Source organism: Primulina tabacum, chromosome 4, assembly GCF_025594145.1.
Source record: "Primulina tabacum isolate GXHZ01 chromosome 4, ASM2559414v2, whole genome shotgun sequence".
Lineage (NCBI taxonomy): Eukaryota > Viridiplantae > Streptophyta > Magnoliopsida > Lamiales > Gesneriaceae > Primulina > Primulina tabacum.
This window is the reverse complement of record NC_134553.1, coordinates 7,238,192-7,262,901: the sequence shown is the minus strand read 5'-3', so window position 1 is coordinate 7,262,901 and position 24,710 is coordinate 7,238,192. Positions and strand designations below refer to the sequence as shown.

Here is a 24,710-nt window from a genome sequence, read left to right as displayed (position 1 = left end):
CAAGTCGAAGTCAATTATGCCCACGCCTTAGCAAATCATATGATTTCCACCACACCACATTCGAATCCCCAGTATTTGGAGTGGAAGTTTTACCGATCTACCAAACTTGATTTTCTTGATTCAATTGATCTTCATTCCACATCAAAGGCAGACAGATGATTTTCTTGATTCAATTGATCTTCATTCCACATCAAAGGCAGACAGATATGTTCGTGAACTCGGGTAACGAATAAAAAACTTTAACCGCGTGTAGATATTCAAGCTCTACAACGAATCCCTGAAAAGGAAAATATTAAAAGCAGGCTATAACTTATAAGGGCTTGAAAAGTCTCGAAATGAAATGCCACCAAATTAGGAAGCCACACACAAAAAATCCTGAGTTGGGCTCCTGCAAATTGCATGAGTGATAATACTAAACGGATAATAGAATTTTTTTTGAAGTTTAGACATGTATAGTTGGTGGGAATTTAAATGTGATGCATTGAATTGATCTCCTATTATTCACGGGTTCGGTGCAATCATAATAAATGAGCCAACTCATCATTCAAAACTACACACAGTCGCACACAACCTCCCCCCACCCCAACCCCACTTCTTCTTTCTCACGCAATGAGACCAAAAAATAATAATAATAAACAAAGAAGCAAACAAACCATTGCAGGCTCAGATTAATAGCTACCAATATATCCATTATTATTAAAACCTGAGGCAGGTTCTTTTCTAATAAATTTTAAAACATTTCTAAAAAAAATACATCTGAAAGTATTAACTATGAAGAATAAGCGCATAATTTTTTTCCTAGAATTGACTAGAAAACACAAATTACGCCCTTACCATAATTGTATGCTGAAAACAATGAGAAAACAAGTCCAATCACTCTATGCACAACCTTAAAATTTTGATTGCAAAGCACCAGAATGGATCTGGAAATACCCTGACTTAATAACTCCAATGATTATCATATACAACACAATATTCACCAAAAACACAATAATATCAACGGCGGGAGGAAAAAGAGAAAAATCAATCAATCAATCAACAAAATTTCTTTTCATTAACTAATCAGCGTACCTGAGCACGAGAAAGCAAACAATAATCAATCCGAGTAAGTATCAGGGAAGGAGAAAATATGGATAGAATACGAAAATCAAGTGGAATCTCAGAGTGAATATTGGGTGGGGGGAGTATCAACGGTAAGTACTATTGGATTCTAGAAAGAGAGAGAGCGAAGTAAATGCAATGTAACTGCCTGCCATTGAAGAGGAGAGGAGAGGAGAGGAGAGGAATGGGGATGGGGAGACGACCTACTACTGCTAAATTGCAGTGAGAGGACCCCACTCGTACGGTTTCTGCTCGTATTTGTTCCGAAACTTTTTACCGGTTGACCGGGTCGTCGTTAATCGGCTCGCGAGCCGAGCTCATAAGTGTCCTTATCCAACTGGTTTTGTTTGGTTTCAAAGATGTATCTCAAATGATATTTTGGACTGGTCATCAGGCACATGAGTTGCTGTCGGTGGTTGAACCACGAAAATTGAGTTAAATTTTTTTAATATTTAAATTGAATTACTTAAAATAATATCAAATTAATCTTATTTATTAAAATTAATATATATATATATATATATAATAAATTGGGTTATCTGGACTAATATGAATATTATTTATTGTATATGTTTTGTTTCTTGAATTTTGATTTAGTCATAATATTTACAAAATTAATTATTATTTAAGATTTAATCGATTTTTTTCCTATAAAAATGAAATATGAAAATTTATGCACGTCTTTATTATACTAGATAAAAATATTAACAAATAATAATTTTAATAATATAATCTATTTTTTAAAAAGTTAAATTTAAGAACTGAGTAATTTTTTAATTTTGGAGTGTGAGAGGCTAATTTTGAATTTTAATAAGTTTCACCAAATTTATGTACTCGGTCTTTTTTTTTAAATTAATAGTATATTTATTGAAGAATGATATTTAAATGTTTTATTTTAACTGGGGCTTTGACATTAACTTTTTGTGTGCAAAATATAGAAAAATTAATAAATATATATTTACATATAATAATTTAATATTTTTCAGCTATAATTAATGTGAATAAAACAATTTCTATTTAATAGAGAGAAATTAAAATGATAGATAATGGAAAGATCTTGGGTTTTATTTATGCTATTTTCTTATATAACTCTAAATCAAGCAAAGTTATGAAAAGTTTAAGAACAGAAAGGGACATGTGCATCCAAAAATTTTACATCAGATAAAATCTATAATTTATAATATATATATATATATATATATATATATATTTGACTGAAATTTTATTTTAATTTTAGCATAAAATATTATGAAAAGTTTAAGAACACAAAGGGACATCTGCCTCGTACCCACATCCGACCTTTCTGTAGGATACAATTTGTTATATTATATGAAAGTATGGGGTTCTCACAATAATTATTTTAAAAGATATCAAAATATTTAATCTAATAATTATTTTTTATACTTGTTACTTTACTAAAAACCTTCACAATTCAAATATCTTACATAGAAAAACACTTTCTAAACAAAACTTTTCTTTTAAATTGAAAAATTCTTGTAAATTGAAAAAATTTCGCGTTAATTATTTAGTATCATTTCAGCAATTTTTTTTAAAAAAAAACATGTCAATGCGTGTATATCTTCAACTAGTTAATATAAAGTTTTGTAAGGGAAAAATCAATATAGCAATCACGTCAATATGAAATTTTTTTTTGTCTAAAATAATTTATAATAAAAAAAATAGAAATGCATAAGCATATTGAACAAAAATTAGAAAATTATGACTTGGTGTGACTATTATAATATTGAAATGTGTCGAATTTAGAAATCATAAGCATATTGAACAAATATTAGATATCAAATTACAAAATAATATTTCGAACAATCTCAATCGTGTAGCATAATATAATTCGTGATTCATCTTATGTTTAACTCAAATTTTAAAATAATTAGCGTTTAGAATTTTTAATCCATATATTTCAATATAATATTGCATAATTCATTATATTATTATACGGATCAAGCATAAATATATTACTCGAAGCTTTTACATATTTTTATTCGATTCATTATATATAAAAAAATATTATTTTTTTAAGATATATAAAAAATATGCTATATACTATATGTTGTGTTGTCAATATTTATGCGGGCATATATACACACACATATATATATATATATATATATATTTATATTCATACTTACAAAACAATATGTCTACATATATATACCATGGTTCTAAAAAGCGTGAAGCATACCGAAGCGCGGATGTCGAGCTCCAAGCTTTTCAAGATTAAGCGAGACTAGCACATACTTAAGCTTGAAAAAACGTTTTTTTATTTTTATTGTAATTGTAATTATCTAAAACTAATAAATAGATAAAATAATACATAAATATGATAAATTTAAGTTTGATGCATTTATTCTCATATTTACAAAAGCATAAAAATCTCAAAATTACCATCTTTATTTGTTTTTACAATTAGACCACATTAAAAATGTTAAATATTTGTCAAATCATTATAAAACATGTTTAATCAAAATTAAAATTTAAATATAAACTTTTAAATTATAAACCTAATTTATAATTTTTAAAAAAATACATACCTTCAAAATAAAAAAATTTAAAAATAAATACATGCGGAGTACAATTAATTAAATGTTTTAATTACGTCTTAATTACTTTTAATTCGATCAAACTACAATTTAACCACTTGATTTTTTAAATGAAATGTTTTTGTCGAGTTTCGGACTAAAACATCCTTGAGTTTAAATCGACTTTTCAGAACATTGATATATAAATAGCAGTCCGCCACACCCACACCTAAAACCCTGCGATGTGGCCCACCCTCTTGTCACATCCATCTCCGACAAACCTCATCAACGGCCCAAATTTATCTCCCAAACTTTCCCTCTTACCATATTTGCCCCGAACAACGAATCCAATTGAGGGATAAAATGGTAACTAATCATTATCATCAAAAAGCCGAGCCGATTGAAGCCGGTTGGAGCTGTAAATAGCCGGTAGTAATTGGAACACGACAAAGGTAAGAAATTACACGTGTCGAGTGCACCAGCTGTCGGATCTTATCCTTGCTAAGCCAACACAATAATTTTGTGTACTACTAAGGGTCTGTTTGGGTGCAAAAACTGTGGTTACTTCATCCTCGTAATAATTCGGGGACTTAAAATATGGAAACCACGAAAAGTCACGGGTGAGCTAATTTACTTGTTTGACTCTCGACTTCGACTGCAATCATTTTGTGCTGTATTTATATCAAATATAGTATTTATTCGCATAATCAGAATTATTATACATTAACGGAAAAAAAATATGCCATAAATTACTTGTAAAGAGCGATTGTTATACATGAGAATTGGAAATTTAAAAAGATTTTTATGCTAATCCCCACGTTATTTACCGCAAATTGAAATAGTTTTTTTTTTAAAAAAAAAATTATTTATATATACATATTTCTTAATACCATTTCTTTTAATAATCCGACGTATTCGAGTTGCAGCTGGAGCGCACAGATGGGGAGAGAGCGCAAAATCGAAAAAGAGCCTCAGAATTCAAAGGTGAACGAGGGAATTGAAGTGGGGGCCATCAGCACATGCCGGATATTGTAATTCCACTCTACATCTACATTGTCTGACATTCAATGGATAAGATTTAAATACGGAACCAAACCAATCAAGCGAATTTATGAATTTTTTGAATTTTCTTTGTAAAATATTCGATTCATGTTTAAATTTATCGAAATAATATCGAATTTGAACTCATACAAATTTTGTTTTGAGTCGAACTCGAATCAAAATTATTTTGTTCGATTTCGTTAGTTTTAATACTTTATTAATAAAATATAAATATATATTAAATATATATATTTATTTCGAGATTTCAGACATTTATTGTCGAACTTTACTATCTGAACAATTGTTTAAATAGCTAGCAAATAGGTTCAAATATTTCGATTTGAACTCGACCAAAAAAAAAAATTTAAAAGATTTGCTCTTCGAATTGAGCTCGACCTCGAATATACTTAAATCGACCTGAATTCGAACCTTAATTTTTTACAAATACTCAGTTCGATTCAGATCGTTCACGCACATATATTAGTCCATTCCCAGGAACTAGCAGTGTCTTTCTTTTCGCAAAAGCATTTTTTTTAAAGGAAGAAAAGAAAAAGAAAAGAAAGAGAGAGAGTATTTGACACAACCAAAAAACGCGGAATGTGGATAAAATTAATTAATTAATCAATCTCGTCGTGTTTGTTTACAAAATTTCAGGCTTCACTCATTTTTTGCTGGAATAACTGAACAAACAAAAATTAATGAAGAAAATAGTGAGTCATCGTGAGGCCTATGTCCCTAGTTTGTATATAAATGACCGGACTCATAAATGTTTTATTAAACAACCCTCTATTTTCAAAGGAAAAATTAGTCCAAGACAATTTTCAACTATTTTAGTCCGGTTTATAACTTTAGAATAACACGATTATTATATCAAATATAAAGTTGTTCTCCAACTCACTAACTTTAAACTCAACTCTGTATATAATATAATGTTTAGATTTATGTTAATCATCTAATTATTAATGAAAAAAATAAAATTTTAAATTATTAGTAAGGGAAAATATAAATATAAATAAATACGTGACATGCTCTTTTGGTTGCAAACATTATTTGGCGTGTCTATAGTAACACAATATTACACGATTGACAATTAATGTATAATTATTACTAATTAGTCCGCACACATTGTACGTGTGTGTATAGTCTTTTTTTATAATTATTGAGAGGCTAAAGTGAATTTTGATAAATTATTGAAGAACTAAAATGCTGTTTGAATAGTTATAAAATAAAAATAAGTGTACGTTGAAATTTAATAAAAACACACAAAAGTATAATATTTTGATATCACATAGAAACAAAGTTAAACGGAAAAAATTAATGTCCATTTTTGTCTCTGTCAAATCCAACTTTTATGCATAGTATAGACAGATAAGCATTTGTCCGTATGTAGCCTATTATCTCCACACGATTATTGGCATATTACACGGAGAATGTGCTAACCGGTTTTGTATTTTCTCAGCAACACGCACTCATTGCATATCATATACCATTTTATAGATACATGTTGTATTTATTATGGTTGTTTGTACATTATGTTTGCTCACGTCCAATGGAGGTTGTTATTGTCTTTGTATCTCAATATGGTACTTTAGGGTTGATTCTATCCTACATGTAGAGGCACTACCCCCAATGATAGAATCAAGGGTCCAAATTTAGCCACACATACATGTGGTCCACTAATTTTTTTAAAATCACATATGTGTGTGAATCTTGTCCATTCAAATCATATGGGGGGCAGTGCCTCCACATGTAGCATCGAAGCTACCGTACTTTAGAAAGAACCACACTTAGATTAATTGACCATGTCTATCTATCTTAGGATATATTTATAAACATATTGGGTCATCTCGTTGAAATATGAAATGCTTATATATGTTATTATTATACGATAACAACAATAAGGAGTTAAAGACCTTTCACATATTCTATACTATTTTATTTACAATAATTATTTAATTCCGTAAATTATTTATTAAAATTAATTAAATATAAGTAAATCTTACACTTACATTATAATAAAAATAATTTTATTATTAGAAAAAATTAACTATAACTTAATTTATACGGGTTAATTAAATAAATATTAATTGTCATTATATTATATTCTTTCTTGTATTATTTTTTGATTATTTCACGTTTTTTTATTCATAATATCTAAAATAGTAGATTAATCATATAAAAAAACCATTGTATAAATTAAACTATCTTGATATAAATTGATAATGATAAACAAATGTATATTTAGATATAAATACCCTATGAGATTTATGTAAAAATAATAACTCAACAATCTTATGTAATCACACTTTTATATTTATACATCATAATGTTTCAAATGTGCAATTTACGTTATTAATAAAAAAAATTATTGGTTGTAAAAATTAATAAATTATGTGGCAATAAATATCAATTCAAAAAATAATTTTATTAACATTAAATAATAAATATGCTTAATTTATTTCAAATAATTAAATATTTATTATAACAAATATAAATATAGATATTTAATTATTTACTGAAATAAAATTTATATAATTAATTCAATAATAAATCATTTTATAAACAATTAAATAAAACATATAATTAATCTAATAGATACTTAATAAGGTATAATTATTATTTTTAAAAAGTACATGAAACACAAATAACGAGATAAAAAGGAGTGAAACAAATCATATCATATACTCTAAACAAATTTTTTTTAAAACGATCTTAATAAGTTAATTTTATAAGATATATTATTTATAAAAAATATTATTTTTATTATAAATATTAAAACATTGTCCATATCACAAAGATACATATGACACGACAAAGGTATATATAGGCTAAATCTAAGTGGAAGCAAAAAAATCAATTGATTTTTTTTTTAGACAAACTTGTGCATTTCACGTTTGCTTGCGTTGTGAAATCTTTAATTTTATCACAGAATTTCTGATTGACCCAAATCCTCGTTTTTTACCATTATATGTTATATTTATTGAAAATTTTGTCTTATCGAGATTGACCAGACTTGTCAAATAAAAAGGAGTATGTTTCTTGTGAGACGGTTTCACGAATATTTATCTATGAGACGGGTCAACTCTACCGATATTCACAATAAAAAGTAATAATCTTAGTATAAAAATTAATATTTTTTCATGGATGACTCAAATAAAAAATATGTCTCACAAAATACGACCCATGAGACCATCTCACATTAGTTTTTACCAATAAAAAGATAGGATTTAGCAATCAAATTTCAACATTATTCAGATATATATTCTGCCCCAGAGACGTGCATCATTATAGATTTATAAATTAATAATCATATGGTACGGAAAAATCGAAAGGACATCGCAGCCGACCATGGATTGATATAACTCCTAAGATAAGTAACAGTCAAAAATTTGTATCCATTTTTTACGATATTATACGTAAACGATTGTGTTCCGTTGTCCCGACTGCTCTAATAGACCTCCGCGAGGGCCAAGACTTCATCTAGCAGAGTGAATGGACTGGTTCACCGAGTGATTATAATAAAGTTTTGCAGATACAAAGACCATATCAAAGGTAAATTCTCTGTTCAAATCCAACAATTGGAGTTCACTTTTATCTAGACCAATTCTACCGTGTCGCAACTAGACAACATATGGATAGTCGAGTTGCAATTTAACTAGCATTCTCAGGCATCGTATAAATCATTATTACATCAATCAGGAAATTTACTGACAAAAAACGATAACACTAGCTACAGAAATATTCGAGGAGATCGGCTATTTGTTTTCAAGTGAAAATGAGCTAGATCGCGAGGTCATCCATAATAGAATTTTTTCGAAATTAAATAAAAAATAACAAAAGACATGTGAACTTTGGTGGGAAATTTTGCCTTGATCAGGCAAACATTCGATGCACCCAGGTCGTGCTCGTACGCTTGCACATAAGTCAAGTCTTTTTCCATTGCAAATCGGACCCGAGATTTGCACCCTCTGCGCCGGCGTGCACGAGAGAGAACCTCTTGACTGATATTTCTTACACTTTCACAAAGTGTAACTCAATATAAGCTCACCAAGCCCAATAAACCAAATGCTCCAAGTCCAACACAACACGACCACTGTTTGATAATGTGGGCTTTATGTGGAGTCCAGATGATCCAAATCAGCAACCCGCAATCTCCTTTTTACATGTTTAGTCAATGTCACTCATATAACTTGCAATAACAGGTAATAACAATGGTGATGGGAAAATTTCTAGCCAAAATTTAGCAGGTAGAAAAAGAAATGACCTAAACGAGGGGTAAACCCTAAAGAGAAAATTCCCGACTTCAGTAAGTTCAAGCCAGCAATTTCAAATTTATTTATTCATCTTTATTTATTTGTAAATGTCTTTAAGTTCAAAAGTATATAGTTCAATCTCCAGATGATATTGAAAATTATATTGCGATTTTAAATCAAAAATTTTCTATTACTTATTTGATTTTCAATTAAATGAAAACAAAATACAATTGCCATTAATACACAGGTAAAACATAAAATTTGAGCTTCCAGAAAAACATAATATAAAAAGATTGTATTTTGTGCATAAGCTTCAATCAGACTGGACAGACCTTTTCTCCGATCCATTGTAATATACGCTAGATTTTCATATATACTAACAACTACATTATTGGTGCTATCCCGGAGAATCTCGAGGTCCCTCAAGACCTGATTCGGGCTCAGGTGGCCTGAGGTAGAAAGCCGAGAAGGTTGGAAGAGATAATTTTAGGAGGTTCGGGTGGTATGTATATCCAGGTCCGAGGACCCGTCTGCAACACAGTCTGGCTGGAGTACCCGATCGAGGTCCTAGTCTGAATCCTCGAGGGTATGAGGTTGATCTGGGAAATGAGGTGAGGATATATATTTCTGCAAGGGTTACTCGCGAATGATGACATGAACTCTTGAGGCGAGGAGCCAAGCTGTGAGTATGTTGGTTGAAAATGAGGAGGGTGAGGGGAGACCAGCGGAAGATCGAGGATAAAGAAAAATCTTGGATTAGTACGAGAATAATTTCAATAAAAAAAGATATTGATGTAGATGAACTGAAGTGATCTTTTTAAAAAAAATTATTTTGAGTAGGTATACTGTGAGACAGTATCACAAATCTTTATCTGTGAGACGAGTAACCCTACTGATATTCACAATAAAAAGTAATATTATTATCATAAAAAGTAATATTTTTTCATAGAGGACCCAAATAAGAGATTCGTCTCACAAAATACGATCAGTGAGACCGTTTCACATGAGTTTTTATCAAATATTTTAAGAGAAGTATTAGGAATATTTTGTTATAAAATATTTCAATAAAAAATAATTGCATTCACTTTTATTCCATAAAACGTATCAGTTTTAGTCATCAATCACGATCATTGCATGCACAATATATATTTGTGTTCGTGTGCGTCGCAATTAACAGTCTGCAGTAACTCAAAAGTTGGTCCCATTCAGCATGTAACGTATACAAGGGGATGGTATCAAAAAATCCCCAAGCAAGTTAGGCTTTCGGCTCGAGTTCTCTACGTGATTTGTTGGTATAACTATATATAGCATGAGTTCTGTTCAGTTAAGTTATTTACTGAATAAGATGTAAAAAAAAATATAATTTCAAAATATTATCCTCAGCTATTTATAATATATAACTATATATAGCATGAGTTCTGTTCAGTTAAGTTATTTACTGAATAAGATGTAAAAAAAATATAATTTCAAAATATTATCCTCAGCTATTTATAATATATTATATTATTACGAAAACTAATAAATAATATTTAATGTTCCTAATTTTTAGGTTTTCCTAAACATAAGAACGCATTTTTTTTATATTGCATCTGAATTGTTTTTTTTTTTACGGTGAAAACACTTGTAATTTATTTAAAAAAAAAAAAGAAATGTCTTTGATTACGAGATCAATCAGCTAAAAAGAAAAATTTTCCACGCTTCCAAACAAAAGGGGAATGAAACGAACAAGCAAAAGAGACAATGGCGTGAGAAACACAAATGACTAAGAGTGGTGCTTCTCTGAGGAGCCAGAAGTCGTCTGATATCTAGTGCTAGAGTCCTGACATAACTGAGGTTATCTTTTACCCGAAGACTGCTTGCACGACGAAAAGAGAATCCGACGATGAGTTGAAATTTTAGTCTTCAAATATCTACACATGATGAAAAATAAGAGATTCATATAATTTAATAATGTTGAAAATAATTTTCGTTGTACGGAAAAATTTATGAATCTTAATGTAGTTCTTGTATAAATTCAGGTAACCAACATAGATATTAAACTAAATTTGATTCTCCTAATATAAGATGAATTAAATTTTATCTTTTCTAAAATATGTTTCAATCACATCCATATTCGTTCCAATTCATTCCCTCAACTTCGGTTGAGGCTAAAATTTCCCTAGTATCTGCAGATTCACACAGTCTCGCGGTCAACTTTCCAAATCCATATAGACGCTTGTCAAGAACAATAACTGTGAGAAAAACACCTGTAATTTACCCAAAAACACCTGAAATTAGCCCCCCATTAATCTTAATGTATATTTTTTTCCTGCATCACGTCGCGTACACAGAGCAGCCCTGTATCCATTGCCGTTCAATACCAAAACAAGGTAAAAGTTTCCAACTTTGACACGTGGATGATAGCATTCATGTGTACTGATTGCATGTATGATCTTGCTGTTGATTAGATTATTTTCAATAAAAAAAAGATTGTTTGTTGGTTACGGTTTCTTGAATCTTGACTTCATTTGAAGTTGTGTTTATGATTTATTTATTAATCTATTTTGGGGATTATATATTCCTAGCGAGACAGAAGAAGGCGCAGAAAAGTTCTATTGAGAAGCGGAAAACAAAAGTTAATGGAAAGATGGATGGACTTAAAAGGTGGTGTTGGAAATGGTAAAGAGAAATTTGAGGCTAGTTTTGAGACCGAGATTCCGGTCGAGGAATGTCGGTTTGGTCCATGTAAGGAGAGCCTAAGGGGTATATTTGATCAGGTTCTTGTTAACTTTGTGAAAGAAAAATCTCTACAAAAGGGTATTAGACCTATTCCATCCTTTTGCGTCAATGAGAAGTCGGTGGATTTGTTTGAACTTTTTTGGGTGGTGAGGAAAGTGGGAGGTTATAATGCTGTTACGAGAAATAATTTGTGGGATTTTGTTTCGGAAGAATGTGGATTGGGTTTTGGGGTGATTCCATCCATTAAATTGATCTATGCAAAGTATTTGAAAGAGTTTGATCAATGGTTACGGCTGGGGTTTAGTGACAGAGCTTTGGAGAATGGGAATATTGAACTTGTACAAAAGTTGGATGAATTGTCTTGGGAGTTGGAAGCAAGGATCCAAGTTGTATTGGACCTGCCAGAAGGGAAAGAGAGATAATAAGTTTGTGGAGCGTATCAAGGACACAAACAATCTTAACACAAGAGAGACCACATGTCTTCTCTCACCGGTTCGAGAGATCAACGGAAAAATGAATGATCAAATTGTTTCTTTAATGATCGATAATGATAAAAAAATTATGCATCAACTATGATGGAGATTATAGAGTATCTGCTGAGAGGATTTCCAATAAAATCATTGAAATGTGGGGGATGAAGATGAAAGTGTTAAACATATTCTTTTTTCAAAAGCACAATTTTTGAAGATCTTGTCACCACCTCACTGCACAACTTTGTCTTAGGTAGTGTGCTCTGCTGCCTTTGGTAGTTCGACTCTGCAGTCCACTTTTTTGGGAAAATGCTTGAATAAGATTAATCCACCTATTCTCAGATTCAATGGCGAAATAGAATCTGAATCGAACAAATTATGATCGAACCAAATTCGTGAATGTCAATTATGTCATAGTAAAGGTTTGAGATAGCTAGCTCAACTTTGATCGAGAAATTGAGAAAAGTTGATGTAGATATTCAGTATTACATTCAATTCTTGGTGTTTGACCTGAAAAAATTTGGAGATTACAGATGTGGCCAAGGCCAAAGAAGCTACATTAAGCATGAAAAGTTTGAGTTTTCTAGGTCATTACTTATGAAATTCTATTTCCTCATCATCTCCTAATGGTTTGGGCATTGAATTAGGTCTTCCATATTCATATCACTAACCATTTTGCGGTTTTCTTTGTTTGGGCGTGGGATTTTTTTAAAATGTACGAGAACTTTTTGTGCTTATGACTGTTAATGACTTTTGAGCCCTCAATTTCATGTTGCTTCTAGGAGGCAGAATAACATAGAAAAACCATATTTGAACGTATTTATGATTAAATATATCACAGTTTTGATGCACGTCTTTTATGTTCTGCTACGGTTCTTAAGTTTCCGACTGTTCCACATTGTACCAGGATAAACATAAGAAGCCAAGGATGCGTCCTTCAATGTATGAGGAGCACGTTTCCACTCCGTGGAAAAGCTAAGATACAGTGAGAATACCTTCTTCAACAAGACCTAACTTGTGTCCATGTTGCGATTTAGAGGCAGTACCTCAAAGTAGAGTTATGAGCCATCACAAAACTAAAACGAGTAGTTTCTTAAAAGCACCCGTGAAGCCAGTTTCTCCAAATGTTAAGAAACCTGCTACTGGTTTGAAAGATGATCAGTCCTCCGATGTGCCAGCCGAGAAGAAAGTTTCTGTAGGTCCTCTTTTTCTAGCTGAAGCCCTGCATGGATCGGCGAGCTAATCGAGAGCGACTCCAAGTGGCTTAGCACAAGAATGTGGCCTCAAGAAAATGCCGAAAAAAAATCAGTTGGGAAACTCGATTCTATTGGTAAAGGAAGACACGATTCTTGCAGTTGCTCATTTCCCGATTCTGTTGAATGTGTCCGGTTTCACTTAGCCGAGAAGCGGTTCAAATTAAGGCATGACCTTGGCTTATTATTCTACCATTGGCGATTCGATTGTGTGGGAGAGGAAGTGTCACTTTCTTGGACAAAAGAAGAGGAAAGTAGATTCAGAGACATGATGAGGGCATATTCTATGTACCCAAACAAGTTCTGGAACAATTCTCAGAAAAAATGGTTAGCTACTTCTTTGAATGTATTCCTTGTGCAGCGCAGAAGTTACCAAAATCGAGTGATGCCTGAAAGAAATCGATAGCGATGACGACGAAAAAGAATGTGGGTTTTTAGGCGATAGTTTTGGATATAAAGCTCTGAACATACCTGTCTCAAGGTTATTATCTTGCGCACATAATATGGAGTCGTCTGAACTCCCGTGACGCATCTTAATTGTTCTTTCGTTTCAAGGTACCAATCACATGGGGTGCTAGGACAGATCGTGGTATCCCCACAAAAATTTTGATTTTGGAGTATCCTATACTGTTGGCATTTGTGATTGTTGTATGATCAGGTTGATATTGTAGATAGCTACTGATGTTTATTAGCAGAGAACCAAAGTTTTTATTTTACTTACAGGAGAAAGTCATTGGAATTAACATGTTCTCTCTTTGATTCAGGGCTTAAAACATTTTTAAATTGAAACGGTTTCGTCGTATAATTTACTTTTGATGAGTTATTTGATTAGCTACTGTCACCAAAACGATATTTTTGCCATACTGCGACTATGATCAGACACTTCTACGAGTGTCTGAGTTGATAGAATAGATGAATATTTGGTCAATGATTCTTTTTAGATGAGTTTGTCATACAAGGTTTTTCAAGCGTTGTTTACCTGATTAAAATGGCTTGCAGTCTATCCCATTGACTCAAAGTATAGTGACAACGGATTTCTACGTCAAAAATAAAAATAAAAACTGACTGACCAAACATTAGACAGAAAACTGAAAATACCCATGACAGAGAATTAGGAATAAGAAACAGGATGTGAACTCATTATAATGTTTTCTCGGTTTCAAAAGTCCAGACCAAGATTAAGCCTTTTTATTTTTTGCCGTCCGATCATTTCCGAGCCGTCGACGCGAAGTCTACGTCCAATATATCAGAACTAATATATCTACATATACATAAGAGGTGGGGGACTAGCCGCAATCCATATCTATATCTATATATATATATATATATATTATATATATAGATATAGATAGATATATAAATGCATAACATATATTGGTGAAGCCCATATATAAGTTAGTGGGGCTTTTTTTAAAAATAATATAAATTTAAGAACAATTTATTAAAATATTGCAAAAATGAAATTATTATCAAAATAGGACAATCCAGGACATATTCTTCCGGATTCTCATTTTTTTTAAAAAAAAAAAGAGGCCACAGATTAAAATGAATCCGTGACTCTCTGTCACGGATTCGTGACAGAGAGTCACGGATTCTATGTCATTTGCGCAAAATTTTTAAAGACTGTCACGAATTCTTGTTTTTGGTTGTGCTTTCCGACTACGTTGCGTTGGTTTATCGAGCATCATCAATTTTGAAGTATTTGACATGTATTAATTTATTTTTATTATTATTAAAATAATTTTGTTTTATAATGTTATTTTTTTGATAAGAATGTTTAAGATTGTTAGGTGATAATATTATTCGTTGATTTTGTCATCCATTTCATTCGAACGACTCTTAGAAGATAACATTATTATTTTTGTTGATAATATTGAAATTATTTTCGTATTTAGTGTTGTTATTATTATGAGAACAATAAGAAAATTTATTTAGAAAGGTGTAAGTTGTACGAGATAAATTAGCATTTTTTGAGAAATAATTAATTATGAATAATTATTTTATTTGCAATATGAGATAGATATCGTATAGTTTTAAAATTTGTTTTTTTTTTTTGTTTGTTTGAATGACAGTAATAATATTTGAGTTAGGTTAAAATAGACGGACACGGAGGTGAATCCTAACATTATGCAATCTCCAAAGACATTTGTCTGACCGGCGTGGAAGTATGAGTGCATCCATGTTTTCAGCGTTGAAATTATTTGAAATATTTCTACCTCATATTTTCAGTCATCTTGCAAACAAAAAATCAGGATATAACAAATATTATATTTTTTTATCAACAAAATGTAACTACATATTTTATATTAAATAAAATTATTTTTTTTCGACCGTAAATAATAAAACGTAGATGCTGATGATGAATTGATAAATGTTATAAAGATGATTAATTTATTTTAATAATTATTAATACGTAAATAAGCTAACTAGTTTAAATGATTAAGTTGTCTTTAAGTAATATTGATTAAAAAATATTAATTTAAAATATTATTGTAGTATATCATGCTATATCATACTAAAATTAACTAAAGAATTTTAAAAAATTAATATTGTTATTATAATTATCTTGTATAATATTTAATTCAGTCAATCAAGTTTTTAAAAATGTGTATTAGATAATAATATATTCAAAAATAATATAGATATTTAAATTAATCTTAAACATATATATATTTCCGTTTAATCATAAATTCAAAGCCATTTTTTTAAAAAAAATTATTATTATACTTTATCTAAATATGCTATTTCAAAATTAGTACTGTTTGCTAAATAGTTTCGCAATACAACATTCTATAATTAAAAATATGTCTCTCTTCAATTTGTAAGGATTTTTTTAATATAAAAAATATATATAAATTGTTTTAAACAAAAAAAAAAATAGACTTCCCAAAAAAGTAAGAAAATTGGGATATATTAGAAAATATAAGAATTAATCATTTCAATAAAAATCTTATAACGAAAATTTAAACAAGAAAATTTTGATGTATCACAACATAATAAATAATTTATTTACTAATCGTGTAGGATTGATAATAACCGGTAATTGAGCCATACATTGATATTGGTTAATCCAAAAAATTTTAACATACCTCAAATATTATTACAGACATTCAAATAAGAGAAAACAAATTTTAAAACTTTACGATGTCTATATCATATTGCAAACAAAATAATGATTCATAATTAATTATTTCTCAAAAAATGCTAATTTATCTCGTACAATTAACAATTCTCTACATATATTTTTTTTATTATTCTCAGAATAATAACAACGCTAAATACGAAAATAATTTCAATATTATCAAAAAAATAATAACATTACCTTTTATGAGTCGCTCGAATGAAATGGATGACAAAATCAACGAACAATATTATCACATAACAACGTTAAATATTCTTATCAAAAAATAAGATTATAAAACAAAATTATTTTAATAATAATAAAAATAAACTAATACCTGTCAAATATTTCAAAATTATCGGTGCTCAATAAACCAACACAGCGTAGTCCGAAAACAAGAATCTGTGACAACCTTTAAAAAATTTTCGCAAATGAATCGGAGGAAATTTGGGCAAATGGATAGACGAAATGGGCGCAATATGAATCCGTGAGACCGTGACAGTATGTCACGGATTCATTTGAATATGTGACCTCTTTTTTTTTAAAAAAAAAATAGAATCCGGAAGAATCTCTCCCGGATTGTACTATTATGATAAGAATTTCATTTTTGCAATATTTTAATAAATAGTTTTTAAATTTACATTATTTTTTAAAAACGCCCTAAGTTAGTGTGCTACCTAAGCATAAGGGGGCACCCACATTGGGTGTTAAAGGGGTGTTATATGTGAGTGGACGTTATAATGCCCACTCACATGAGAGAGTGTGTGGACGTTATAACGCCCACTCTCCAATATGTATGAACGCCCCTGTGTCAGTTTATTTTTTAAAAAAAATTGCATACTTAGCGACGGTTTTTGAAAAAACCGTCGCTATTAGCGACTACTTTATAGAAATCGTCGCCGATTTGCTGACACGCGGGCCCCACGTGTTTTGAATTATTTCAAAAACTGTCGCTAAACGTTGTTACTTATTTTATGTATTGGTTTAAAGTATCCGTTGGTGAATATAACCGTTGCAAAATAGCCGTTGCAAAGTAGCCGTTGGAATATAGACGTTGCAAATTTCAATATGAATAGACACCTTGTACTATACAATTCTTTATTCTACAAACATACAATTTGGCAAACAGATACACTTGAATTTGTTTACTCCAAAATGTCTCAATATTCCAGTAGTTCAACCTCTAGCTCGACAAGTGAAAACGAAGTCCAATTTGAAGTTGATGACGAAGATTATGATCCGGGGAAAGAGCTAATGTCATTGATACTTCAACAAAGTCGACAAATAGTTGAATCATGTCAAAGTAATAACGTGATGCGGCGAAGAAGAAGGTTCATCCAAAGAAATCGTGAAGCCGGGCATGCGAGGCTCTTCAACGATTATTTCTCCACAAACCCGGTGTATCCAGATCAAATATTTCGAAGACGATTTCGCATGCGAAGAGAGTTATTCTTTCTAATAGTGAATGCACTTGAGGATCGTTCACCGTATCTTCAGCAAAGGGACGATGCTGCGAGAAGAAAAGGCTTGTCACCACTACAAAAATGCACGGCTGCAATTCGTCAATTGGCGTATGGAATCCCGGCCGACCATCTTGACGAGTACCTACGCATGGGTGAATCAACTGCCATCAAGTGTCTTTTCAAGTTCTGCGGATATGTGGTTGAACTATTTAGTGATCGATATTTGAGAAGGCCAAATGCTGATGATGTTCAACGTCTTCTTCAAATGCATGATGAAAGGCACGGGTTCCCTGAAATGTTGGGCAGTCTTGATTGCATGCACTGGGAATGGAAAAATTGCCCAGTTGCTTGGAAAGGCCAGTTTACAAGAGGCCATGGATCACCGACAATCGTGCTTGAAGCGGTCGCGTCTCAAGACTTGTGGATATGGCATGCATTCTTTGGTGTCGCCGGTTCACGTAATGATCTTAACGTGTTGTACGAATCTCCCATATTCAATAACGTCTTGCAAGGAAATGCACCAGAGATTAATTTCATGGTAAACGAGACTCAATATACGAAGGGTATTATTTAACAGATTGAATATATCCGGAATGAGCCACTTTCGTTAAGGCTTTTCCTTGCCCGGAGGATCCAAAGAGGAGGCTTTTTAAGAAAAGACAAGAGTCTGCAAGAAAAGATGTTGAACGAGCATTTGGGGTGCTCCAAGCTCGATGGGCAATTGTCAGAGGTCCAGCTCGTTATTGGTACAGAAAAAAGTTAAAATATATTATGTTAGCATGCATTATTTTACATAACATGATTGTCGAAGATGAGGGGGTTCACGTGACAAATTGGTACAACGATGAAGGTGACGAACCCGCACAACCCGTCCAGGGCTCAAACCGAGGATTTCATGAATATCTCCGAACAAATTCCGAAATACGTGACACTCATGTGCATCACCAACTTCGTGCCGACTTAGTTGAACATATTTGGTCACAATACAACAACAATCCTTGAATTAGTATTTTGCATCTTCTTTTAAATTTAATTTATTTTCTTTTATTTTTATGCAAGTGTTATTTATTATTATATGTTGTACCGTTTTATTTTAGGTTTATAATAAATTTTTAACTTTAAGTAAATGACACTCATAAAATTAAATTATTTTACGTATTGAATATATAAAAACAAATTATTATTAATATAAAATAATAATAATTTAAATTTCTTAAAAAATTTGAAATTGAATTTATTTAATGTAAAATAAGAGTAAGATGAATGAGTGAACAGCGGGACCCACAAATAATGAGTGTGAATGATTTTTTTTATAAATGCACAAAATATGTAAAAATAATATTATGGAAATGAAAATTTTATAAAAATGCATCATATGTTTTTAAAAAACTAAAGTTCGTAATAAAATTTGATTGGAATTTTATTAATTCCATTAGAAAATCTTAAAAACTTATATATAAATAAAATCTAACATTTTAAAAAATCTCCAAAATATTTACAAAAATTGAAAGCAATTGTAGAATATGATAAAAATTTCAAGGATACAAATATCAAATTGTAAATTTAAACAATTAACAGAAAAATAGAAGTAATTTGTTTCTAGTTTTTTCTTTATCATTATAACACACGCGGAGGAGAGGATTCGAACTCGGGATGCCAGCTAATCTGGCAGGAGACGAGACCACTGGGCTACAAGCCCAATCTCTTTTGGTTAAAAATCATAGAATTTGAAACAAAAGTTAATCACAAACACCCCAAAGCATTTTCAGCCAACTAAAAGCCAAAAAATGCATCCTAAAAGCTCTCCCAAACACTTCTTTAGCAATTGCCGATTTGTTTCCGAATGTAATTAAAATGTACCAAAGAATATAATATAATGTTGGTTATTATTATTTTATTTCATTTTTTAAGGAAAAACAATATTTACTGCAGCAGTTAATATAAAAAAAATGTAAAATTACTCATACAACTTCTTAATAAAACTTTGTAAAAATTGTCTAGCATCTCTGTTATAATAAATTTTTAAATTTTAGAAACAGATGAATTTTGAAAATAACATAGCTATTCGAATATTTGTAAGCTGGAATATTCATTTGAACGATTTAGTTTTTTTAATTTAAAAAAAATATAGATTTAATATTATATCGGAAGGTTGAAATTGGGGATGCCTGCCTCCATTATACGAAACACGCAGCATAGAAGCCGAACAATAAAATCCTATGATTTGTACTTCGTGTTCCCGATTTTTAAATTATCCACTGTGGTTGGTCCAGTACGGTCGGCCCACCTTCACCATGTGGTCCGCCGCTTCGGCCCACTACACTTCATTATCCCTACAAACATAATTCCATTTTTACCCCACGGGAAATCTTTTAAAATAGAGTCAATTTTGTTTATCTATACTAAATTATTATTAAACGTCAAACCTTAGAACAACTACTTCAGAAGATACCAAAATATTTAATTCTATCATATCTTTTTTACCTTACTAAAAACATAATCAAGTCACTTCATATTTTACCTAGAAAAAAATCTAAACAAAACTTATCTTTTAAATCGAACGACTTTCGTGTTAATTTTTTAGTATTATTTGATCAAATTAAAAATAATAATAACACATATAAAGCGTGTACATCTTTTATTAGTTTATATTAATGATTTTCAATATATTTTAATTTTATCTTCTGTGCATGGAGTTGGATAAAACAGTTTCTTCTTCTTATAAGTTTATGCTATCGATAAATTTATATATATATAACAAGGGATTTGATTGTCGGATCCAATGTTAACGAGTTCTTATTTTCACGAAATATTAAAACAATCATATTAAAAAATTAAAATTTGTATAAAGAAAAACTCGAACTCGAGTCAAGCTCGATCTATCCTAATTTTTAGGACAACAAAAACTTACAACTTGTGGCTGATTTCTTTCTTCCTTTTTCTACTGATTGGCAGGGGTATGGAACTCCATAAAAGTGAGAGTGAGTCACATTCTTATATTAAAAAAAATTATCAAGATATAAGATAATATATATTCGAAGAAATTAATAAACAGTAAATAATTTATTTTTGGGACAAAATATTTCATGACATCTTATCCCAATTACAAGACTCTAAGGGTCAGTTTGGTTAGCTGGATAAATGATGGATTAATAACTAATCATTCATCATCCTGCGTTTGGTTGGAATATCGTATGTTCTTGGTTATCCTATTGGCCCTCATTTGGGCCCGCACTGTACTGACAAAGTGTGTGATGCCTTATCACTCTTTGGAGGTGTGATTCTTTGTGCATGTTTATGATTAGAATAGTTTTTTACCATTATAACCTGACGTAATTGTTTATAGTTTTTCAACAACTCGTTAATTTTTGAGATAAAATGTGAAATTAATGTTGAAAGGAAAAAATGATAAATTAATTACAAAAGAAAATGGTTTTCAAAATACTAAAAATAGATATTTTTTAAGCGTAAAAAAATAGATATTTTACTTCACAATATATAACAAAATGTACACATTTTTAAAAAGGTTTAATAATAAAACAGTAAGAAAAAATAATAACATATTAAGAATTACAATAATACTAATAAAAATAATATATACGTGACAAGAATAGTAATAAATAATAATAATTTAATAACTATCATATTATTTTAAGAATATATAATTTAATTAACACCTGGACATTTTGGTCATTACAATAAAATTTACAAAATTAATCCATCATTTTAAAATCATACCAAACACCATGTTATTTATCCCACCATACTATTAATCCACAACTCTCATTTTTTAATCACTCTAATTACTAATCATTTACTTATCTCATCACACACACACTAAACAGAGCCTAAACAGTGAAAGTTTGATGGACATTTCACAATTTTACATCACTTTTTAATATTATATATTGTGCCTAGAATAAATACTCTTGATTCCTTTCTAACGTAGCGTTTGGCTCAGTCAATTCAAGCCAACAATTAAATTAATAACATGTAAATTTAGTTTATTATATATGTTATAAGGTTTCTCTGTAATTGTGAAATGTGTACTATATTATCATATTTTATATATTGTTATAATGAAAAATATTATAGACCAAAAAGAGAAGTTGGGCAGCTGCCTGAAAATGGGCCTAATAAATTAGTACATGAAAACAGTGCAATGGAACACTTTCCAGTGGGATTCCAGTGCATGCACCTGGCAACTAAGCATTCGCAAAACTGGAATCCCTAGACGGCTTCTACCTTTTTTTTTTATATATATATTTTATTATCAAATGTGCTTTCAACAAAACTTCAACAGTTATTTCTTGGTCATAATTTTCTAAATTAATGTCTTTACTGATTAATTATAACCAATATCAACGATGTAATTCAAATATTTACAAAACGTCCTGTCCTGAGCATCACATTTTGATCGAAAACAATATATATATATATATGTATGTATATATATGTGTGTGTGTGTTGATTTGATTTGATATCGTTAAACACATGGATGGGAAAGTCAGCTCCCTTTCTTGAAAAGATTCTAAAAATAAGCAGTTTACTAATAATCCCTTCAAATAAAACAAGAATTGAGGCTGTTTAATGAAATTTTATTATTAATTTAAAAGTGGACCATAGTCCAACCAATTTTTGAATTACATTCAATTAGTTCCATCAAATAATGTGACTTGACGCTTTTGGATTCGAAATCCAAGGAGCAAGCAAATATATAATATTCACAAATAAAACGCATATTTTTTAATCCAATTATTATTCAATTCTAACTTTTTTGTATTATTGGTTAAAAGTTTATGAGCTAAGTATGGAAAATGAATCAAAATCATGAGTATGAAAATTGTCGCTTGGTAACTTGTGAATTCCATTCTACACTTAGCTATCATGCATAAATAAAATATTTTTAGACGATTTTAGTTTCGATTTAGAATACGTTTTTCCATTTCAATTTTTGATTAATTTTAATTTTAGTTAAGATCATGAGTATTGTTAGCATAATCAGATTGTAAGTTTTTTAAAAAATTATTAAATTATAAAAGTATTTTTTTATTTTAACGAAAAAAGTAACGACGGATTATGATATATCGTCGCTAAACTTAGCAATGTATATTAATTGTATTAACTGCGTGCAGCGAATAATAGTATTAACAGCGTGCACATGTACGTGCGGATAATCTTGAACTTTCAACCGCTTGCAGTTGTGCAATGTGTGCCTCTGAAAGAGAATTTGGGAGCTGCGAAAAGCCATTTTTATTGTAATGTATGTGTATATCCAACACACGCAAGAGACCAAAACACGTTTTTTCTCTCCAAAATGTCCAAAATAAAAATACACTAAATTAATTTCAATATTTGTTTGTTTGTTTATAAACTGAGCAAGAGTACTTCATGTTTGTGCACTCACATGGAGGCATGTGCACTCAGTTTGGACTGATGTTGAAACATCCAAATTTTGTATCTCATAAGTCAACTAATCTCTTACAATGCCACGCATCAATCATCAATGGAGAGCCAATAATCCACGTTGGCTAAAATCTATTTATTAATTATACAATATTAAACACTGTTTTTAGTTTAAAAACTGGATCTTGTTTCTTAATTACGAAATCTCTCTTTTCAATAATTAAAAAAGGGATAAATTTATTTTGAAAAATATATATTTTAATTTGATTTATTGGAATGAATATATTATGAATTGAGGAAATATTAAATTTTAGGTTTAGTACATGTTTTTTCCTCATCCAAATAATAATTATAATTATAAAATATGGAACTTTCACCTCGTTGGCAGAGTTTCTTATCATTTCATGTCTCCATAGGGGAAGCTACAATAATTGAATTGACCCTTAACTAGCAACTTGCAAGATTTATTCTTAAAAAAATTAAATTTATTTATTTTATAAAAAATCTCCACTTTTTTTAATAGAATTCACGCAAATTACCAGTCCCATGTACATGCATCGACGGATCATCTGTAGGCGTTGTCACTTTCATCTAGATAGAAAAAATAAATTTGAAGGATATATTTAATTTCAACACATTTCAAATATAAGGTAGATTCAAGTTGTGAATCGTGGTGCATATAAATTTGACTCTTGACTTAATTTATATAGAATATGTCTATTGTGAGACGGTATCACGAATCTTTATCTGTGAGACGGGTCAATCCTACCGATATACACAATAAAAAGTAATACTCTTAACATAAAAAATAATACTTTTTTATGGATGACCCAAATAATAGATCTGTATCACACATAATTACCTTTTACCTTAAATTCTAGTCAAATCGAAAAAGCACAAGATTGCGATTATTCAAGTTTAGCAAATTATTTTCGATTATTCGACTAATTGAAATCTATACTTCAATTATTTGACGAGTATTTAATGTTAATAAATGGTCACATTTAAGGTTCACCCCACATAATATATCCATCGCGTGCTTTAAGATATGAGCAATAAATTCTGTTCCCGAAAAATATCAGGGACAAATTAACTAATCTAATATTTTTTATTCCATTACTTATAATTATATATTATAAATTTTCATCTAAAATATGAGATTATAGTATTATTATTTTTATTCAGAGTGAATGTTTTAATTTATAATTTTTTAATCTCTAATTTATTATACTTTATTTTATTTAAAAAATAATAGTATTCACGGATATTACACGATCATTATACGATGTCAAGTATAATTTTTTTTTTTTAAAATTGCACACAAAATGTATGTACCATGTATCCAAA

General features: G+C 30.1%; 1 protein-coding gene and 1 long non-coding RNA gene across 2 annotated transcripts; both read left to right on the top strand.

The window, feature by feature from the left end:
- Positions 1 to 15: 15 nt before the first annotated feature.
- Positions 16 to 226, top strand: LOC142542892 (uncharacterized). The gene is made up of 2 exons (XR_012819597.1): positions 16 to 147; positions 197 to 226. It is a non-coding gene; the product is annotated as an uncharacterized LOC142542892 (long non-coding RNA).
- A 10,883-nt stretch (positions 227 to 11,109) lies between these two features.
- Positions 11,110 to 14,045, top strand: LOC142541509 (AT-rich interactive domain-containing protein 2-like). Its single transcript, XM_075648035.1, is given in 4 exon segments — positions 11,110 to 11,301; positions 13,028 to 13,337; positions 13,340 to 13,764; positions 13,766 to 14,045. Coding segments are annotated over 3 exon segments (717 nt in total). The 5' UTR covers positions 11,110 to 11,301; positions 13,028 to 13,180; the 3' UTR covers positions 13,901 to 14,045.
- The last annotated feature ends 10,665 nt before the right edge of the window (positions 14,046 to 24,710 follow it).